At 44.4% G+C, this 22,990-nt stretch overlaps 2 protein-coding genes across 2 annotated transcripts; one reads left to right on the top strand and one right to left on the bottom strand.

Annotated features, from left to right (window-relative positions):
• The first annotated feature begins 8,230 nt into the window (after nt 1-8,230).
• On the top strand, nt 8,231-9,451 carry LOC139757846 (cuticle protein CP575-like). The gene is made up of 3 exons (XM_071678747.1): nt 8,231-8,348; nt 8,837-8,964; nt 9,114-9,451. The coding sequence occupies exons 1-3, from the start codon at nt 8,337-8,339 to the stop codon at nt 9,271-9,273; spliced, it is 300 nt and encodes a 99-aa protein (XP_071534848.1). The 5' UTR covers nt 8,231-8,336; the 3' UTR covers nt 9,274-9,451.
• Nucleotides 9,452-13,127: 3,676 nt separating this feature from the next.
• On the bottom strand, nt 13,128-14,601 carry LOC139757704 (cuticle protein CP575-like). The gene is made up of 3 exons (XM_071678454.1): nt 14,465-14,601; nt 13,598-13,725; nt 13,128-13,478 (listed from the first exon to the last, which is right to left on the bottom strand). The coding sequence occupies exons 1-3, from the start codon at nt 14,474-14,476 to the stop codon at nt 13,319-13,321; spliced, it is 300 nt and encodes a 99-aa protein (XP_071534555.1). The 5' UTR covers nt 14,477-14,601; the 3' UTR covers nt 13,128-13,318.
• Nucleotides 14,602-22,990: the final 8,389 nt, after the last annotated feature.

Here is a 22,990-nt window from a genome sequence, read left to right as displayed (position 1 = left end):
CAGCGTCCCCATGATTCTGATGTTGTGCATCGTGACTTGTCTGTCAGCCGTGGTTCGGTCACCAGAGCTTCTGCAGATCAAACTCCGCACGAGCTGGAAGGACGGTTCAAGGACTTCATATGGTCGGTATGTTGTTAGAAAAGAACGTCTCTCTTCTCCTCAGTACGGGTTCCCCAGGCAATACGATGATGGCTGAATACTTTGTAGTCTTCATGTCTCTGTTGGCCACAGACGCCATTCGCGACTCCTTTGCATCGTGTTAAAGGACAATGGAGGTAGTTTCTCTCTCTCTCACTCTGAATTTTGGGTTTATGACAATAGTAAACACATTCCTGCTATTCACTGCAGGAGACCTGCAGTTGGGACATACAATTGTGACGGACCGTTCGTTGTAGAACACTTGGAGAAAACATTGCATTATCATTGATGATGATGATCTCCTCCTTAGTAAAATCAACAGAGGAGGTAGAATTTTTAGCCGTAAAAGACACGTACTCTACTGTGAGAGTGGAGGATCATTGCACGATAGGTCCTGAAAGAAAAGGAGTGACAAGGAAACTGAAAGAAAAGTCTGTGGTTTATCGGTCTGGTAATTGTGGCTTTATGGACGTGTCTGAATAGTCTTCAGCAGAACTGGCTACGCTGGGACTGAGGCAGATCAGGATTACAAGATGGGGAGAAGCAGTTTGTGTGAGGACACTGACACTCACACCTCACTACCTCTGGTCAACATGGGTCTGCATGATAATAACAAGGGTGTACGTGCATTTCCCATCCCAAAATCATGTCGAATACAAATGATGGACTCTTGAGTGTTTGATGTCAGGAATGGCACTGCACGTGTTTCTCTGACCAAAAGATGCAGGGATACATCTACTTGAAGGAAGAGCTTATATCATCGGTTTTAATATGAGTGTCAAGCAGTTCCACGCTGTGAATGACATTACGGGAAGTGGAGTAAATGCTATAATCATAGACGAACAGGATTACTGCAGCAGATCACAGCAGCGTGCTGTAGAAAAAGACTGTTAAGAGAGCTAGACGGGATAATTGTGCTAACCGAACTGTCCTGTGTAAGGCAGGGTTAGTTACCTTGCATTATCAAATCACTTTTGAAGTGACACACACGATGCGCCAGGAGAGTCGCACAGTGCTACAGATAACCCGTGAGTAGGAAGTGTCCTTGACTTGGATGACTTTGAGCTAAATGCCCTAAATGAGGACGCAGAGTATACCTATTTTGTCACCAAGGAGCCAGGATCTAGTGAGTGTAATACGTATATTTACTGATAGTTTTAAGAACAAACTCCCTCCCTCCCTCCCGAGTTGATACACTCTCCTCTGATGATGTAGAGTTGTATGTTAGATTCTCAGGGAAGCCAACCTGACTGTATGAAATTTGAAGAAACCAATAAGGCCCAAAGTCTTTCCCTGAGTACCTGTGTGATAAGGCAAGTTCGACAATGAGAAATTCCACACTTGATCTTGTCTTGTACCCATGTAACATGTCTAGAGCTGTCACCCATAACATTGTCCTGAGGAGAGTGCCAGATTAATCCACAAGGCTTTACGAAAACATGTAAACACAAGCAAGGCTATTAAGGGTAACTTGATCCCTGTGTGTTAAGCTGACAATGTTGCTGACACGATGGTCAAACCTGCACCCACGTCCTCTCTGCCACTGAAGGAGTAGTTAATTTGTCAGCATCTTAGAATGTCCGCTGGTAATCTCTCGAAATCTCGTGGTGGTATGTGTGTAACATAGCATACCACACTCTGTGTGTGATGCTTCACATGCCAGCGTCTCGAACGTGTGTTTCCAGTTGTTATTCGGAGAGTTGGAACGTTTAGCCCTAATCATGGCTTAGTTACCCGAGACGTGAGATTCCCTAGTAAGAAATGTCTCAAAAATGTACCATTATGGTGTTGTGAGGATTACATCTTGTGGTCCAAAGAGATCCTCATATAATGCTACTTAGCCTTATGAAATTCTCCATTTATCAGCTACAGTTATGATTGGCATTGTTCAGTTAAGAGTCCCGTGTCATTCGTGGTTAATGGAGACTTAGAAAACATTAGGGTGATCCGAATAACAGCAACACAATGCTTCACTGTGCAAGTGAGGCAGAGTGAGATGCTAGTGGCATTCTGGGTAGGAGACGAGGCAGGCATCCCACAGGAGAGAGGCGTGATAGCTGGGTTTCGTTCACCTTCTGCAGGAGGATGAGATGGCGTGCCACAGCCCTGAGTTTAAAGGGCTGTTTCCGTTTGTGCTTTAGAGGGCGTGGCTATAGGGTCCCGTAATTCAAGCTGCTTCTTAATACAGGCGGGAGCGATGTCCCACATGAGCCCTGCCGATGGGAGCCCTGGTAGATGAGGTAGCAGAGAACCCTGCCAGGAAGGTGAAAAGTCAAGAGTTTCACGGTGCGCTGCTAGCGATGGTACAGAAGCCCAAGGGGCTCCTCGAGTCTAGTAGCATCACACACCCCAGGTGTACTCAGGCACCACCTGTGGCCAGAGGCGATACGACCGTATGACTCAATGACTGCTGATATCTAGGTCTTCATGAGTACGTCAGATCACCTACATGGAGGGCGTGGCCACTAAGCTCACTGACTTTCTTTTTAGGGATCAAAAAGTCAGGTAAGATCACTGTTCGTTTCTGTCGGTTGCTTATTGTCGTATTCACAGTGGCCAGGTTCAGCGGCCTATGACTGATTTCCCCAACACATCAGGTGGGTGTCAGATGTTACGCCAGATGTGTCATGACATTGAAAAATATCACTACTGTGGTCCCCTTCTGAGTATTTTTCCTTTTTTTTGTGTGTGTACGTGTCTGATAAATTCCCGGAGTACTAGTAGATGCTGTAGTTGGGTGAGCATCCAGTGCTAGTGGATAGGTGTGGGTATCGAGATGGCCTCTGAGGTTAAGGAGCGTCCACGCGGTAAGAGGCTTAGGCAGCAGAGTGCAGGGAGCTGCTGGATTAGCAGGATGGTTGCGAAATACTGCCTGGACCAGTCAAAGATACATGAGGGTACAGAAGCAGGTGTGAGATGCAGATGAGTGGGGTAATGGCATCGGTGGTCGGGTCGAAGAAGGTTGACAATTAGCACAGTGTGAGGGTGTCTCTGTCACTCAACTCCCCGGGGTCACCAGTTAAGTAGTGTTCAGTTATGTGTGTAAGTTCTTTTGATATTGTGAAGACTGAGGAAAGATTACGGTATCACTAGTGACAAAAGCAATACAGGGGTTTAATGTTAAGTACAGACGTGGTGAGCTGGTACGCATGGTCTAGGTCTATGCTAAGAAATGAGGTCAGGTTTAGTCAGTCATTCTAAAGGTAGGCTTGACAGGAGTCCATCGGTGCTTGTGTAGGTGTAAGATGAGAGAGGCATCCCTGGAGGGAGAGGTGCGCGATCACCAGGTCTCTTGGAGAGAAGGATGGCATGCCGCGGTCCTGAGCTAGTGAACAGTCGAAGTTTGTTCGTCATGGTGTAGAAGCACGTTCTCGTAAGTCCTGTGTTTCAAGCTGTGTCTCGAGAGGGGTGGTGGCGACATCCCACGGGAGTAATGCCTAAAAGGGACACAAAGGCAACAGGTGAAAATTTAGGAGTCACATGATGAGCTCCTACTGACGTTGGAGACCCAGGGGCGCCAGCAGTCACTTACCGCCAGTCATACCCAGACACCAACAACACAACTGTGGTCTGAGGCAACTGCTTGACAGATTCCTTTTGGTGGTGCTCGGGTATTTATGAGGTAGTCGGGTCAGCTAAGCCATGAGTGTGGCCGCCAAGCTCGTTAACGCCTCCTTTGGGAAATAAGAAGTCAGATAAGATCACACTTAACTCGTGTCAATTGCTTAATGCGATGATTACAGTATCTAGGTGCACCGACCTGTGACTGATTTCGACACCATGCTAAGTCTCCGTCAGAATCTAAACTGGATGTGTTGTGACAATGAGATTAATGTCACTAAACGTATATTTCGTTCTGGAGCTTGAATGTGTCGTGGAAGTTTACGTAGGTACAGCTCCATGTGCTAAATTACAAGAGATAAACCATAAACTGCATCGTCCCCCTTACAAGCTCATTGCAGCATTCTCTGTGGTATGGAGAGAGTGACTCGACCTGGGCCACCTCCCTTTTTAGGTTTCCATCCAGTGTCAACACGTCCTATCTTCCACGGTAGTGGCATTAGTCAGTGGGTTGTCTCTTCGGCAGGGTTCCCACCCATTGTATCATGTGTGCCATCCTAACGACGTGGTATTAGCCATACGTTGTGACTTTTGATCTTATCGCTCCGCTGACATCTATATCTTTTACTACCAGACCCACGATAACTTCCGTTTCGAGCAATCAACGTGGTCTTGTGGTTCGGCTGAAGCATTTAAGAGCCCTTCCACCTACCGTGGTAGAGATCACCCAAAGACCTTGTCACCTGTGCCACAGTGAATACCCTACCATCACACCGCAGGGGTTGGCCTAATGGATGTATCTTGGTAATCAGTGGAGGTGTGATATTGACCATGAAAAGCCATAGTGGCCACCACTGCTGCCACATCCCTGCTGCAGGAAGGTGTTTCCCGGATGCTCTTTGATCTCATCTCGTCTGTCTGAATGGGGCAGCCATGAAGGTCTTCAGGTGACAGTAACCCGGAGACCTTCAGTGACACTCGTGGTCTCTGTACCCCTGAGTTCCCTACAGCAAACACAACACATCAGGAGGAATTCTCAGATCTGCAGAACAAGAAAACAAATTGTACTTATAGATGAATTAAATCTAAGGCCATAATTTTTTGGTGGGAGGGAAATAAAGGAATATTAGTGAGTATTAAGTGATCACAATCAAGTGCTGTTGATCATACTGAGTAGCGTTACACATAGCAACTCCGACAACAGGGAAATAAAGGAATATTAGTGTGTATTAAGTGATCACAATCAAGTGTTGTTGATCATACTGAGTGGCGTTACACATAGGAACTCCCACAGCAGATAGTGACCAGCTGGACCAGAAAAGGAAGGAGAGTTAAGGTTGGAAAAACACAATGGACAAAATACATACACAAAAAAAATCTGATATAGTTTGATTGTTATTTACATGAGTACCTCACCATCACCCGAGACCAGTTAACAACACTTGATGTTATGTATTGTCAAAAATGACCTAAATATATTCAAGAAATAATCATTTACCTCAACATTTAAACCAGATATCAAATTTTTTAAGTTTTTCTCGATCAGCGAGCTCTATCTTAGCTCCCGAGCAAGATGCAGCCACTTAACAACCATATGACAGATATACTGTGATATCTTCGACCATTTGGTAGAACCAGAAGCGAGTAACAACACACTGCCTCATGTATTAGCAGGACAAACAAGGAATTGCATATCACAGATCCTAAAGTATTTCACCAGGACCTCGCCCTGGAACACACGGTAAACAGTTTGTAAGTCCCGTACCATAAAACCTTTTCTCATTAACAGTTGAAAATTAGAAAAAAGAACAGTATTGTTAGAACTGCGTCATTGCCAAATTACACCTAGAATACTTCAATGGCATTTATACGTCTTGATGTCAGGACTCACATGGAATCGAATCTCAAACCGTGCGTGAGACAAGGCCTCAAAACAGACTACCCCGTATAAACACCAGAAGCAAGTCCACACACTCCACATATACAAACAAATGACGTATGATCTCCCACAGATTCCTCATAACTAGAGCGACGGTATAACCATGATTACATTCTCGATACTTGGCACACAGACTGGGACCCCAACTCCACTGAAGTTTGAGAAGAAATCTATATTCAATATTTGTTCGATCAGTGGCTGATTCTATCGTGAGTGTGTATGTGTGTGTGTGTGTGTGTGTGTGTGTGTGTGTGTGTGTGTGTTCTCCCAGGTGGTGATGAATGACCTTCATCTAATTAGCCAACTCGTCATGGACGATCATCATGCAAAACATCGTTGTATCTATATAACGATAACCTTCCCCCACCACGATGCATCAGGAAGGACGTGTTGCATGATGGCGACACCACTCGCTATCTGCGCCCATTCAAGGATCGTCAATGCCAGTTTGTGTTTGATCCGAGCAATAAAAGTAGGCCTTGTGTTTCCCACTTGTGTTGGCGGACCATTCCTTAAGATGGGTTGTCGTTGTGTTCCTCAAGCACGTCCCCCTGATTTATTAACATGTAATGGCGTGCCCTATACACCCGCCATCGTCTCTCAAAAGCTGAGTGATAAGTGGAACACAGATACGTTGATCTGATGCGAAGGCAAGATTCTACGACAATGTCCTCGATTTAAACATCTATGATGAATACTGGACTACCACCTCAGTGTCCACCAAGAGGAGAAACCTATCTTGTGGTAGTTACTAACCCCTTGGGAACACACGGGGCTGTGTAAGGTTACCTCCACATAAACACACTCAGCCAAGGCCAAGGAAGAAAAAACAAAAAGGCTCAGTCAAGAGAACGAACACGCCCAGCGTGGAATCCGGCACGCTCAGTCAACATTGTCGAGGTAACGATATAACACTTGCCCGACTTTCGAGTGCCAAGCTGCAGCAGCAGTAACTAGGATGCTCTCTCTTCCCTGACACCTGGCTACTGACTGGGAGTGCGAGCTTCCCGCTATTTACCACACACTAATGGTCAACTCGTGTACTTACGTCCGACTGCCACACCCGTTCCTTATTCCTTGTCTGAACTTGAAATAGCGAAGAAGATTTGACTACCAAGCGCAACCCGAAGATGAATAAAGATATTGATGAATAAGATCTTAGTATAAAAGACACAGTTTTTACATTTACACCAGCATGATATATGACCTAACACAATTTGGGTAACTTCCAATTTCTAATCCTCTTCTTTCGCCAGCGAGAAAGCAGCTCATACATTATTTGTTCCCATTTGACAAACAGAAGGACGATGTCGTCACACTGTACACAGTGACGAGGCAGAGTGATCATGAAAACTTACCCACAGCGCAGTACCCACACACACACACACACACACACACACACACACACACACACACACACACACCGCCACAACTGCAGTCCATAAAGTTTGCCCCTCAGTCAGCTGCGGGACAACTGAACTTCTCAGCAGGAATTGGGTGGAGGGCGTAGGTTGTGGCAAGCCTACCATGTACATTCCCGAGGACCAGTTACACTAAGACTTGCCATTACTTTCCCTCCAGAACTAGTCTCAGACGCAATGATCCTCACCAGTTATGGAAACAAACGCACCAAACATACATGGGAGGCTGGCTGATGTGACTGATGATGTAAACACAGTAATACACATGTAAGTGACGCGAGTATTGATGGTTAAAGTTACGAATCAAAAGGGTGTAAGAGAGATGGGTGTGGAGGACCAAGGTGTAGGTGAAGGTTGCTGAAGGAGCAAGAATATATGACGATGGTGTATCTGTTCAGGGTCTTGACTACTATGTTACATGAAACACATATGTAGTTACTGCACATACATATGATGGGAGAACATGGTGGGGGTACATGAAAATATGGTTATAAATGACGTGTTTAGCCGACACAGGTGAAGAGTATATGGTTCCGCTGGGCTCACATTGTGAAGTCATAAAGGAGAGTCATGTGTAGTCTGAGATTCAGTTGTGATACTCGGAACTAGCATGACCAATAAGGTCATGTATGATTCAGTTGATAGAAAACTTGCACTAGTCTCATCACAGAATCTGAGGGTCACAGTGAGCGAAGTACTGACTGTACTCTCTCATGTCACTGTATCAAGCCAGGCCTGCGTACCAAGCTACTACACGTATGGTATACATACATATATATATATATATATATATATATATATATATATATATATATATATATATATATATATATATATATATATATATATATATATATATATATATATATATATATATATATATATATATATATATATATATATATATATATATATATATATATATATATATATATATATATACATATATGACTGGGACATGAAGAGGACAGGGGTGACTGGACAGGAATAGGAAGGAGGTCAAGTGGCTGACCAAGGGTGTGGCCTCTCAGTGTTTATGTCTTGGATCTACATTACGGCGCTGCTTCCCAAGTTTTTTGTCAGCGTGACGGACACAAGCAGAAAAAAAAAGATAGATATCTGACCTTATCCCGACTGATGTGACCTCCCAGGAAGAGTGCAGGTGAAGGTGAGCCTACAGCAGGAGGTATAAATGCCTCGCCAGGCTGTGGGAAGACACTGCGCCTGCAGACCTCCACCGAGCTCCCCCACACCTCACACACTCCCAAACTTCCATCATGAAGGTCCTGGTGAGTACCAGACGTGGCCAGAGCTCAGTGTCTCACACTTTCCTCTGTGGTGATTAACTTTAGAGTTCCAAGGATGGCGTTCTTCATAAGCAGCAGAACTGTAATCCACTTCTGATCTTCGTTTTGTACATATTCACTATCATAACCTCAGCCTAAGGCATCAATGCCAGCGGCCTACCTCCTTCCTGCAGTAATCACTCCCATCTCCTGTTTCCTTCTGAAATAACAGGTGACCAAACCCACATCTGCAGCAGTATATACTAGAGTGCTTTTCCCCCACTAGAAGCAGTATAACTGTTCTTCCTTCCACCTCCAACAGTAATAACAGGAGTATTCTTCCTCCCACCTACAGCAGTATCAAGTGTTCTTCCTTCCACTTCCATAACAACTGGAGTGGTCTTCCTCCCACCTACAGCTGTAGTTAGCTGAGGTTTTCGTTGTTCCACCTCATGCAATAGTAACTGGAGTGCACTGCTTCCCTCCCACAGCTGATCATCGCCCTGGGTCTGGTCGCACTTGCCGCCGCCAAACCTAACGAAATATTCGACTTCGATGGTGAGAACGCTGAGCACGACCAAGACGGCGACCCCGGACAAGCCGTTACCGGCGAGTACAAGTGAGTCAACTTCCCCTCTGTTTCTCTCTCCTTTGTGCCCAGATGGATTTCGTAACACGGTATGACTTCTGCCCGTTCAAGAAAAGAAAAATATAGTCCTTATCTTTAGCTTCTGATATTTTTTTCTCTCTTTTTCCGTTGCTCAACAGGTGGCAGAGCCCTGAGGGCAACGAGTTCGTAGTCAAATACATCGCTGACGACAAGGGCTACCGTGTCCTCGAGTCCAACGCCGTCCCCTCTACTGACGGCGTCCTAGCTAACGGTGAGCAGGCCGACCTCGAGGGCGACGAGGATGATGACGATAAGTAGAAGCTGAGGACGACAGTTGATGGATGGAAACCTTGAACACGACGGCAGAACTATTGTACCGACCGTGAAGATCACACAACTCTGTTTTGTGGCAATACATCATCACTAATCCTGTCCCCCGATGTCATGCAGGACATTATAGCGTACGTGTAAATTATGAATAAAGTATTTATGGCAGTATTTTCGTCTACATAAACCCTACTCTCTCCCAGGTTATGGAACCACTGTCCAGTACAAGTGTTATCTAAAGTCTTGAGACTTACAACTACAAATATACATGCATATTCCTTGGCCAGATATCAGGTTTGGATGAACCCAAGATAAGATGCTGTTCCATATATTAGCATCATTTTTATTACCTTCTTTTTCACATATACACATCTCTCCTTACTGTCGTGGATTGGTCTTTCCCAAGACTGTCGTGGTCTTCTCCCAAGACTGTCGTGGTCTTCCACCAAGACTGTCGTGGTCTTCTTCCAAAACTGTCGTGATCTTCTTCCAAAACTGTCGTGGTCTTCCCCCAAGACTGTCGTGGTCTTCTCCCAAGATTGTCGTGGTCTTCTCCCAACATTGTCATGGTCTTCTCCCAACACTGTCGTGGTCTTCTTCCAAAACTGTCGTGGTCTTCTCCCAAGACTGCCGCTCAGTGTAGGAGCAAAATGACCAGATTATCCCGCCATTTCCAGAAAGCGCAGCCGAGTTCCCTCGCCCATGACTTCCAAACGAGTACACGCATCTTCATGAATCCGTCAAAACTACGATGAAAACAATTTCTTCAGGTCTTGCGACGCCGGTGGGTGTAGAGGGGCCTCACCGTCACCCTCACAACACGACATTAAAGAGCTGAGCTTCAAGTCTGCAGTGTTGGCTGTGAGCCAGGTACCGGGACCCTATTCACTCCTCCCTCCTACTGATCTTCGAGGACTGGCATTTTGGGAGATCCTAATTATGTCCAGACCTTAAAATATGTCTTTTCAATGTACCTTTTTCGGCTAAAAGAAAAAGAATTGCGAGAATTAAAGAAAAACATGTCCTATTTTGCATGTTTTGCGATCGCACAGTACTGAAAACAGCCTCGAAAAATGGGTTAGTGATATATTTGACTCTGATGTATATCATTTTGCAAAGCTATAAGGCCCAGTAAGTGATATGTGGTTGAATCAAGATGTTCAGTGAGTCAAGGACAACAGAGAAGGTCAGAATCTAATTTTTGGTCAAAAAGATTGACGTGGCAAAGGATCAATGTCAGTGTACAAATGTAACCAGTACTTTAGATTTTTATACTCTAAACTTTTGTGACGAGAGCAGGACCAACACTTGAGCAAATGGAATTGTATAACTTTTGAAATGATAATGACAAATAGTAATGGCAAAAATGCAAGGTACATTTTACACCAGCGTGTGCGTTTTCATGTCATAATCAATGCATATAGTCTTCAAAGTAAAGAAATTACCCTAATGACAATGTCATATTTCATTATGAGATTGATAGTCTTTCACATACATTAAAGCAGTTATGATCCTTTAACATCAGTACATTATGTGCATATACGGTCATCCATCGTAGATAAAAGGACGGTCATTAGATAAGTAAAAGATATTAATTCTTGCTACATATTCAACAATCTGTATTTAGTTAACACGATCCTTCTTAGTTAATACAATGCAGTGCTTAAAGGACATGGGGCTCGAGTACCACTGTCTTTCCACTGTATTAAAGGTAGAAAGAAATATTCTCAACGTCTGTGAATACAAATTATTCAAAACAATATTGTTATGTGACTCTGAGAAGTAGAATAAACAGTCGTTGAGTTCAAAACCATCAGAGCACATGAATCGTAAAACTAAAATACGTACGTACATCTGAAGGCATCTGAAGGTTCTGTATTTCCCCTTTACATTTGCACCTTTCCCTCTTAATATGCAGACAGTAATCTAGGCCTTTGAACACTTCATATAAAGACCTTAATGCAGGCCATCAAGCTCTAGGATTTGATATGATATTTTCTACCGCATGTAATAAATAAGTCTGATATTGTACGGAGATAATATTTCAACCAGAAACACCAGTTTCACCATCTTTCTCATACATAACACCAGTCAGACTCACTCAGTCAGGGATTATTCATCCCATATTAGATAGAGTTGCAGGCCAAATGATCTTCCTCATAGGTCACTGGTTCTTCCATTAACTCTTATGGCAGGAGACGACCCTCCTTCCACCTGACCTCCAGCTTTCCATCTACCGTTTTCTAGCCATAGCCAGCCGGTGCAGACGTGATTGTCAGGTGTAGCTCTCTCTTGTCCTTCACAAAGTATGGCTCAACTTCCTTTGGTCAGGAGGTGCCTGACCGACCGTATATTCTTGGAAGAGAGGCAGAAGTAAAAGGTAAAAGTCCCACAATTACCTTTTGGAGATTCCTGATTGATGATTCTGTGGGCAGTGTGTGTTGTTCCAAAGCCAAGTGCTGTCACTCCTACCATGTAAAGATTGTCCCACTACAAGTGTGGCAACCGTTCCTGTAAATTGTAAATGAAATTACGCTTTCGTTTTCATCAATGTTATGAATACAGTCTCAAGTTAACTACAATACTATGCTCAAGGTGACACAACTTCAAAATTGCCTGTAAGATGTCTCAATGTTAAACAAGTAGGAAGTGTATTGCATAGTCCGCTGTTATCTTGAAACAGCTTGACAATTGGCAAAGATCTTGAGAAAAAGATAGAATCCATCTCTGTCTTTTTTCTAATGAAAATTGCAGTGTCTCGCTCGTGGTCAACTGGATGCAAAGGCCATATGGAAGTATGGTGTTGGGTGACTCGGGATTTTGAGGATTTTTCCTTCTAATGCTACCTCTCTAATGCGGGAAATGGCGAATATATATGAAAAAATCCTTTAATGTAGATGTTAATTTCAGCAACAACAATACTCTAAAGAATATCTTAATCAGGAACTCACTAGAAAGTTCTGCAGGATGCATGTGTAGAGTACCATGCAGAAATTGTGATAGATTTTATGTTGGGCAGATGTGGTAAGGATCTTTCTGTTAGACTTAAGCAACATAAATATAGTATAAGAACAGGACAAGAATCAAATGCCTTGTTTGATCATGTTAGAAATTATGACCATTGTATTGACCGGAGTATTGCCATCTCAGTTATTAACTCTAAGTCCAGTACCACATCATTGAATCTTCTATCATTAAATACACAAAGAATTGTAACATCAATATTAGTGAAGGTCTACACAAATTGTTCAGCTTTATTGCTCATTAAATTTGTAAACAGTTCCCCTTCTTGTCCACATAACAAATTCATAATAAGCATGTCATCAGACTTGAACGCACCTGACATCCATTCGGATGGTCACTTGTTTACCAAATGGCGTCCTAGCTACATCTGTAATAACAAAACTGTAATAACAAAACGAGAAGAAAAGTAAATGTTCGAATTCGGAGGGTATATGTCTGTTGAATATACCTGGTAAGTTACATGGAAGAGTGGTGTTGAGGGGTTAAAGGTAAGCACAGAGCATCAGTCTGAGGAGGAGCAATGTAGTTTCAGGAGTGATAGATAGTTCGTAGGCCAGGTGAACGCTTTGAAAAATTTGTGTGACAAAAAAATCTGGGTGCTTATTATGGATCTTGTGAAAGCATACGACAGGAATGTGTGTGTGTGTGTGTGTGTGTGTGTGTGTGTGTGTGTGTGTGTGTGTGTGTGTGTGTGTGTGTGTGTGTGTGTGTGTGAAACGGAAGTAGTCATACACTTTCTTGTTTTACTGAAAATAGATAGAAAATACACAAGGTCCCAGTCAAGAAGGATTTTTCACAACAAAGGCCCATAAACTCTCGAGTAATGCTATAAATACTTTATTTATGAAATGATATATAAAGCAAATGTCCCGTGAGGATCAGGGTGATAAATAGTGTTTATGATAACGAGGCCACAACGCAGGGTTGTGTGTTATGTAGGCCATTGTCCTTTTCATTGATGTCCACCTGTGTCTGGGATCAATCTCCCATCCATGACTGTTGCCTTCGATGTTCATTTGTCATCGTCATCTTCGTCACCTTCGAGGTCACCCTGCTCACCATTAGCTGCGACGCCGTTGGCAGAAGGGACAGCGTTGGACTCGAGGACACGGTAGCCCTTGTCGTCAGCGATGTATTTGACGACGAACTCATCGCCCTCTGGGCTCTCCCACCTGCAGACGACAACATATAACGTTAACGAAAAGCTTCGAGTCAACATGCTGCACTTCCTTTTTTATCTCTATCGCGAAAACGCAACACATTGTCAAACACAGCCAGATAGTTGACTCACTTGTACTCGCCAGTGACGGAGTGGCCGGGGGAGCCATCCTGCTCGTGTTCGGCGTCGTCGCCATCGAAGTCAAAGACGTCGCCGGGTTTGGCGGCGGCCAGAGCGACCAGACCCAGGGCGATGATCAGCTAAGGGTGTGGGGAAAGAACACTCCTGTCATTACTAGTGAAGGTGGAAGGAAGAACAATACGGCTGGAGTGTTATTGTTGCAGGTAGAAGGTAGAACATTCCAGTTATTAGTACTGAAGGAAGGAGGAAGAACACTCCCGTTATCAATGATATAAGTGGGAGGAAGAACACTCCAGTTATTGTTATTGAGGATGGGGAAGAACACCAGTTACTACCAGTGAAAGGGAGGAAGAACACTCCAGTTATTGCTACTGAAGATAAGAGGGAGAACACTACAGTTACTGCCACTGAAGGTGGGAGGAAGAACACTCTAGTTATTAATGCTATAGGTGGATGAATGAGGACCTGTCCTGAGACACCCGAGTATGGAATGGACACTTATTGCTGCTCTAATTACGTGTGAGACGTTATAATTACTGCAATGGGAGGGACAGTGTTATTACTGCTATGGGTGGGAGATGGGACAGTGTTATGACTGCTATAGGTAGGAGGTGACACAGCGTTATTACTGCTATAGGTGGGAGGTGACACAGCGTTATTACTGCTATAGGTGGGAGGTGGGACAGTGTTATCACTACCATAAGTGGTAGGTGAGACAACCTTGTTAATGCTGCAGGTGGGGCACTGTCACTACTGCTGTAGGTGGTGATGATCCTATGTAAACATTGTAGTTTGTTGTGCTCTGATGTTGTCAGTTTGTGAAGCTCTTGGTTCTCTGAGTTCTATCTATGTACTCACCATAACTTTCATGATGGAGACTTCGGGGTGTGAGGAGAGGGAGAGAGAGAGCACTTGGAAGTCTGGAGATGCAATGTCTACCTCACAGCTTCACAGGGGCTTTATACCTCCTGTTATTGGCCAACCTTCACTTGCGGGTAATGGGAAAGGTGGGCGTGGTAGCCGCTATGGTCAAGATCCCTACTTTTTTTCTATTATTACTGCTCTCCCTGCAGGCTCACGTGTAAACAGTGAGTGGCCACACCCTTAGCCAGCAGCCTAAGCACTTTCTCTCCCCAACCGACCCTCTCTACCTAAGTGCACCCCTCATCTCTTTGCACCCATCAGTCTGTGACATCACTCACTCACTGAGGTAGCTAGAGTTATATCTCTTTAATTCACACTATTTACCCTGGTATATCCCTTACCTCTGTACACCCTTCAGTGCGTGACATGAATCGCTCTGTCAGGACAAAGAGAAATTACTCAGGTTAGGTTAGATTAATATATATTTATCAATGCATACTTTAAGTTCTAGGGACAGAACTATTCAATCCCCTCACACCAAACTGTTTCTCATTCCTAGTTCAGCCTTTTCGTGCCAGAAGACCACTGAACATATGTAGTCTACATGCAAACACTGACAATATGACCTACTTTCAACATTATCAGAGTTGGCCAAGAAAAAGGATGATCCTACATTTCAAACCCCAGTCTCGTCATACCCTAGATTACATCTAAGAACAACAAATCGTTCTGCTTCTTGTCCATATCATTTCATAATAACATTTGCACAACGTGACTTAACTACTGTCAATACATCTCAGGCAAATCAATCGATTGTCTCAAAGGGAATCACCCTTAGATCCAGTCATCCACGTCAGCTTCGAAGCCTAACATCTCCAGCCTTCCTATACTAACCTATATATTCTATGGCAGTAGTTTCTTTTTTTTATGATGTCTGACCGTTGAGCCCAAGAGAAGAGTTCCCTCTCCGGTAGACATTCCTCAATTATTTCTTAAAGAAATCCCTTAGAAAGGCCACTCTAATCATTCCTGAGCATTTCCGACTATCACTCTCCACTGTTAACTGTCTTAGGTGAACGTAAATTTGCCAAGTTTGCCACAGTACACCTCAACCCTAGAACAGGTGGCCTCGCTTCCTCCTTAAATCATACCCCAGCAGCCACACCTCAGTTATCTCCAAAGTCATGAAAACTACTGAAATAAACAATCTATCCATCGCTTGGCACAAAAAGCGCAGGCATCACCTTCAATGTTCTTCCTAAGATTTTGTATATTGACTCATTCACAATTGTAGATCCGTGTTCGATAACTATGGTGAATACTCTTACTCGTGTTTAGATATCGAGAAGTCCCTCGAGGAAAGTTAGCATCGGGTTCGTCTCTCCAGATTTTCCTGTTTTAGTCAGACTGTTCCTCCAATCTCCTGGCGAGCCTTAACCTTTCACTGAAATGCATATTCATGTTGGTAGAACTGATCGCAATATCACTATTATCTAGTTCATGTTGGGAGTTCCCCATGAATCTTTTCTCACCCTAATCTCTTATGCTTCATCGCGTCAATGACCTTCTACTAGTCAGACTCTACACAAAGTCATGTGTGAATTATATCAGTCTTCTTAATATTCTTATATTTCAGCCCAGCTGGACTCCATCTACCTCCTGACAGACTCACCTTCAAACCACTTCTGCTCTCGTCAGATCTCACGTCCTTTCTTCGCAATAGATAACCTACCCTCGTAATAGATACTGCATCAGAAACTCAAGTGTCAATCATTTCTCATAGATCATCTTCAACTGATCACCGTATTAGTCCCATCGCACCCATTACCAACATAAGTATTCTATGAGTGACCATATAGACCAGCCTCTCCTAGAATGAACGTAGCTTGCCTCGAAATTTCTGAAGATGTGATGCTTCATCACTCGAGGCTCATTGATGTCTGCTGTAGTTATGCCACATTTATGATCAGAAACAAACGAGAGAGAAATGCAATATTTCTTAGCTTTAGAGTGAACTCCGAGCAGTTGGTCGAAAAGTGAGATGGCAACTCACAGTTCAGTAGATTCTCGAATATGCTCATTTGTATTCTGTTCATCTGCGCCTATTGCATATGCAGCCACATAATGGCCATCACCAGTCAAGCACTTGAGGACCCACACCAGCCTGGTACTTGAGGACTCACACCAGCCTGGTATTTGAGGACCTACACCAGCCTGGTACTTGAGGACCCACACCAGCCTGGTACTTGAGGACCAACGCCATTCAGGTACTTGAGGACCCACACCAGCCTGGTACTTGAGGAATCACACCAGTCAGGTACTTAGAACCCACGCTTATCTGGTAATTCAGAACCTACGTGTTTAAACCAGACAATAGCAAGACACAAAACGGTACTCATGGACCACAGCAGCTTATTTCTTCAGGACCCTTACTGCTCTGGTACTTGGGCCTTTAAATCAGTCTTCACTTAGGGATCAACGCTAGTCTGGTACTTCAAGACTCGTACCATTGGTATTTCAGGCCTTAAAATAGCCTGATACTTTGAGATCCCCACTACTGTGGTAATCTAAGGTCTATACCAGCCTCGTACCACAGGGTCCACACCAGTTTGGAACTTTGATACCTACATCAATCTGTTGCTATTGGGCCTTCAGTATATAATCCATAATTGGCCCGAGCCAGAGTAATACATGATTCAACACCAGATGGAGGCTTGTGTTCCTACATGCCTGGTAACCAGAGGCTCACAACACTAGGTACTTGAGCGTCCATACCAAACTGGCATTTCTTGAGCGACGGTAGCCTGATACCGGAAGACATACGAGAGACTGGTATCAAAGGATCTACAGCTGCTCAAGAAACAATTAACCTTTACTCTCTTTAAACAGTAATGCCCCCGGGTCTAGCATATACCATCACAGAGGCAGAATTTCTTTTGATATTTTCTCCAGTGACCTGAAAATGTAAAGAGCCACAATATTGTTTATCACCGTGTTAAGGTCACGGTGCTAAGTTCCTTTGTCTTACGTAAGTATGACTATCTTACCTTTCATCTTTTCATTTTCACAGATATAGACAGTAAATTTGGTCTGCCATAAGAGTATTGTGTAAGGACTATATTCTGTAATATGGTTAACCTCGTAAGGTAAGATGTAGTGTTAAAGGGAGCGTCGGTTTTTAGAGACAGCTGGAACACTGTGGTTGCGGAGCAGGGGAGGACTGGTCTTGTGGGATTGTGAGGAACATTACTTGTGTTCCAAACCATAAGAAAATTATCAATTGTTTACCTGTGGGTTCCTGTGCCTTAACATTCTCATCTAATGTTGTGCTGAGAAGCCGCTACCTCACCGAGCCAGGGGAGAGAGAAAGCTCAACGAGCAACCGGAAATGTGCCATGTGTAGAGTGAGATGCCGCCGCTGGTCGAGTGACGGAAGGTCTACATAGTAGGCCGAGTGTGAGACGGTGTTACGAGGTCACCTTCAGAATGATGACCCGGTTACCAGACCCGACACGAGAGGCGGGAAATGTTACGGTTCCCTCACAGCTTCCCTCCCGCGAGCCACCCGTGTCCAGTCGGTCTCTCCTCCCAGCAGGGTGGGGGAGTGAATGTGGAAATAGGGCGGCCTACCAGGCAGGAATTATATACCACCAGATTACATTATTCGCACAAATGCATATAAATACTTTAAACAGAGACTGGATGAGCACCGCCCTGCCAGAATCAACTCCTTATTGAAAAAAGAAAATGATCATCAACATTTGGATGTTTTCACACACTTACTGCTGCTGAGCAGCGATGGTCGGTCATCCAGTAAATAGCAATGATAAAACAAGGGAAGTAGGACATGCCAGACTGTCTGGTCAGCTACAGCTGTAATACGTCACATCCTACGTGTACTAGATAACTGGGAGAGAAAGTTCTACCTGAAATTTGAACCTGAATGTGTCTACATAACCCATGAGGAGGCATAATGTCCTCGCGTGAACTATTCTCCACGACACATCATCACGATCTATACTTCCTCTGTTTAAAGAACTTGTGTTGAGGAACAAACTTCCCGTAAGAATGTAATCAGCGGAACCCTTGAATGAACGCTGGTGGCCGTGACCACCATTGTCTAACGCCATGTCCCAGGACATGACCAGGGAAGGTCTTCCCCGTGTGTGTTCTGTACTGATTCCCTTGCTCGTGGTGATGAGGCTACGATGTGGATACTGAAGATTATTTCAACGATATTAATCATATTAACTGCGGAACTTGCAGGAATGAAATATGAGAAAGATAAAATCATTTCACAGAAATTTCACAGCAATGTAGAGGAAGCTGGTGCATGTATGACCCAGGAAACACCAGACGGTCCTACTGGTAGACGGTAGCCGTATATGGCCACCACGCACCAACACAAAGCTCGAGTGTACCGTGATGTACCTCAGCCGACGAGAACCACAGTGATCGGGGGTCAGGTACTGAAGGCGTTCGTGGCACAGATAGATATTCACCGCCGCCTTGACTTTTCTATTCTTTAAGGGTGGGTGGGTGTGTGTGTGTGCGCGCGCGAGCGTTTGTATAGCAAGCCTGTAAGCAGCCATCACATCCCTTTGCCTCCTTACTCTTCGTCTTCACACCCTCCATCTTACCTCAAGTGATTCCTCAGTGCACTGACATTGTTAACCGCTCCTCACCCAGGGTCATCTGTTTGAAGATATGACTCGGCAAAACACGCATCTGCAGCCCTGATTCACTTGGAGAAGGTAGCGCCTGCAAGAGAGAGCATGTCTCTTCCAAATCTGCTGATGTGAACATCAGACCTGACACACCTGAAGAAATCTGCGATGCGAACATCAGACCTGACACACCTGAAGAAAGGAACAGCAGTCTTGACACACAACAGAGCGGAGCAGCAGCGAGGAACAGGAGGGAACAGCAGCCATGATGGAGATGCGATCACAACAGAAGCAACAGCACCTACAGGAGGAAGCAACGTTCCTGATACCCTGCAGAAGGGAGCCTCAAGCGACCTTGTCCCACCTACAGGAGAAACAATAGTCTTGACACATTTCCAAGAGAGCAACAGCCTTGTCGCGCCTACAGGAGAGAACAACCGCCTTGACCCAACAGCATGAGAGAACAGCAGCCATGACACACCTGCAGGAAGATTCAGTATATCAGAAACACCTGCAAGAGGGGTTCACCAGAAACCCCTGGCACTTCCCCAGGTGACTAGCAACTCTGATATATACAAAGGAGACAACAGCTGCTCCAGTTTACCACCAGGGAAATGCAGTAACCCTTACACACCTACAGCGGGGGAGCAGCAGCCCTGCCTCACCTGCAGGAGGAATCAACCCCCCTGACTCTTTTTTAAACTGAAACCGCACGAGCAACTGAGGCCCTAAGCAGAGCCATCCCATTAACGCTATGTATGTATATATCGTAACCACAGCCAGGTACCCATTTTATCGACCAACCTATAGGGGTTGATGAACAGCTGGGTTGACTGTAGACCGACAGCCGCGTCCAGGATTCGAACCTATGCCCTTGACCCTGGACGGCTCGTGAATGCGCTACAGTCAGAAATGCTAACCGCTTCACCGCAGAGGATACAGCAAACCCTGCTATGTATGAGAGAGCAGCAGCTCTGATACATTTACACCAGACAGCCGTAACCTAACCTTAACACACATAAGAGAGCAGCGGACACACCCCCACCTGCAGGAGGGAGCAACTCCCCTGACACACCTATGCCAGGACACAGCCACCCTGACCCGCCTACAAGAGGATCCAGCACTCATGATATGCATGAAAACTGCAGCATCCCTAACACACTTGCAGAAGGTAACAACCTCAAGCCTTAACACGTCTTCCCATCTGCAGGAGACAGCAACAGCCCTACCACGCTCGCAGAAGGAAGTATTACTACGGACGCATCTTCAGGAGGGAATAACCCTGGCTCTCTTGATACACCTGGCTCCCTAAAAAGGAGTGAGTAGCATTCATGACTTAGTTGAAGACAAAACAGCAACTCTGACACACACCTGCAGGAGGGAACAGCAACTCTGACCTACCTGTAGGAGGGAGCAGCAACTCTGATTCACACCTGCAGAAAGGTACAGCAACTCTGACCTACCTGTAGGAGGGAGCAGCAACTCTGACACCCGCCTGCAGGAGGGAACAGCAGCAAACCGAAAACACCTTTAAAACAGTAGTTATAAACATCTGCCGGACTGAACTGTTGCACTCGAGAGTTCCACTCTGACACATATGAACTGTGAGGCAATGAGAAGGTTATGTCAATAAACTGCAACAATTTACGACATTTTCTATCAGGAATATCAATAGATTTGCTGGAAGAAATAAAAATCCAGCTGATAGTTAATGATCGGTTGCGTCGAAGCGATTAGAATTATTTTATATATAGAACAAACGACTTTCATCTTTGGGGTCATACCATCCCAGGAGACGTGACCAGAGATCCCCCATCATACCGTCAGCACCCGCGGATGTGACCAATGGCCGCTCGCCATACACACAGCATCACTGCGGGTTACGTGCCGTGTGACCTTGGCAGTGTTAGTTTATGCTCATTCCAGGCCAGACTTGCCTGAGCGGCTGAATACACATACATACACACACACACACACACACACACACACACACACACACACACACACACACACACACATGCAGCTTGCTGCGAAGAAATGCTCCCTGAATTGCAAGCTTGTGTTCAAGATTTGGGAGGGTCTGCATTCTAGCAGGCCTTACGTTCAAATAAAAGGGAGGAATGGCGTGTGTGTAGAGACCCCTTAAATGATACCTCCTTTGCATACTAAGTCGAACTGTACCAGATCTTAAGAGTTCAGTGACAGGTGAAGCGAGAGAATCTTAGGTCTCAAACGAATGCCCAGATAACTAGAATCTAAAATGTGCATTTAAAGGATAACCAAGTAATGAATAATGTAAGTGGCTGACATGAGAAGAGTGAGAAGGTGCATTTAGGAATTGATATAAAGAGGCGCCGCTGTGATTAAATGTAAGGTAATTATAACTAAAAGACAATACCAACAGCTGATTCCCTGGATAGATCCGGTCTATTTGCCAACAAGGTATATTACTGTTTTTCATGATATTTTGGGGGAGAAATTTAAGACCTGAATCATGAAAATAAAGAGTGATAAATGTAGACATGAAATTTAATCCAGACAGCCAGACCAGCAGGGACTGTCATGTTAAATCTGTTATCACATTTTAAAGTCTCTTGATTTTCTCAATTCTTCAGTCTCTTATTAGTCAGGATAGGGTTCATATAAAGTGGTAAGGTTATGAGTGCCAGAGAGAGACAACTGTAATTAAATCCACTAGAGGAAAACAAAAGGAGAACACAAAGTTTGAAGCTGTCTGAAATAACCAAATATTTGCCAGAGGTGAAAATGCTTGAACTAAGGAATCGAGTTAAGATCGTGAAAGGTGTTATGAGATGAGGGACGAACTTAAGGATCTTAGATATGCATTCAGTGGGAATGAACAGTTACAAATCCACTGACGGGATTCAGTGGGAACATGAACAGAGGAAAGATGGTATTTCCTTGAAAAGCAAATAAGGTTAAATGGGTCTTTTCTATGTGTCCCAGAGGCTGCTTAGAAAGAGGGAATACCTACAATACGTAGAAAATCTATTGAGAATAGCAAGCAGGGAGTAGAAACAAGGGCGATATCGGCGTTAATCAACAGACGCAGAGCATAAAGACTGACGTGGTAGGACAGACAAGGGGGCATGCAGGCAGATGTACACAGGAAATTAAGAATGATATGCAGTGTTAGGGACAGTTCAGTTTATGGCTTGGCTGATGAGCGGTTTAGAACAGTGCAGAGCGTACAGGACCAGTGCGTGTGAGATAAGAGGAAAAGCATTCGAGAAAGTCATAGGCACAGAGGCTGACAATTCACCTCTGAAGGATCATGATGAAAAGTGGGTGGCACCAGGATTAGCAACAGCAGTAGACCTTAAGGCTGATAGATGTGAACCAGTCATTATTTCTGTGTTGGAAGATGATCCTACACTAAATAAAGAAGAAAGAAGAAAGAGAGAAAAATGTCCATTAAAAGAATACTGAATGATATAGAACTGCCAGAAGCAGAACTAGAATTGGTGGTTATAAACAACACGTGAGGAAACGACCATTTATAGTTACGTTCGTCTTGGAGTTATCAAGGCAGGAGGTACTTAGGGAAGCTAAGAAATCTAAAGACAAAGTGGAATTCGGCAGCGTATTTACTAGAAGTGATAACCCAAAGGAAGAGAGGGAGAAAAGCAAATAACTGGAGACACCCAATAAGGCAAGAGGACGGAGCAGCCGTACCAGCACTGGAGAGGTCGGGAGTGATGGGAGACGGTAATGTCAGACCCAAAGTAATGTTTAGTATACATTACAAGTAAAGAGCTGAAATTTAAGGATCTTATCAGGAAAAGTACATCTTTTATTGTCGGAATCATGGAAACAAAGATTAGTTAAGAGA

Source organism: Panulirus ornatus, chromosome 28 (assembly GCF_036320965.1).
Source record: "Panulirus ornatus isolate Po-2019 chromosome 28, ASM3632096v1, whole genome shotgun sequence".
Classification (NCBI taxonomy): domain Eukaryota; kingdom Metazoa; phylum Arthropoda; class Malacostraca; order Decapoda; family Palinuridae; genus Panulirus; species Panulirus ornatus.
This window is presented reverse-complemented; position numbering and strand designations above follow the sequence as displayed.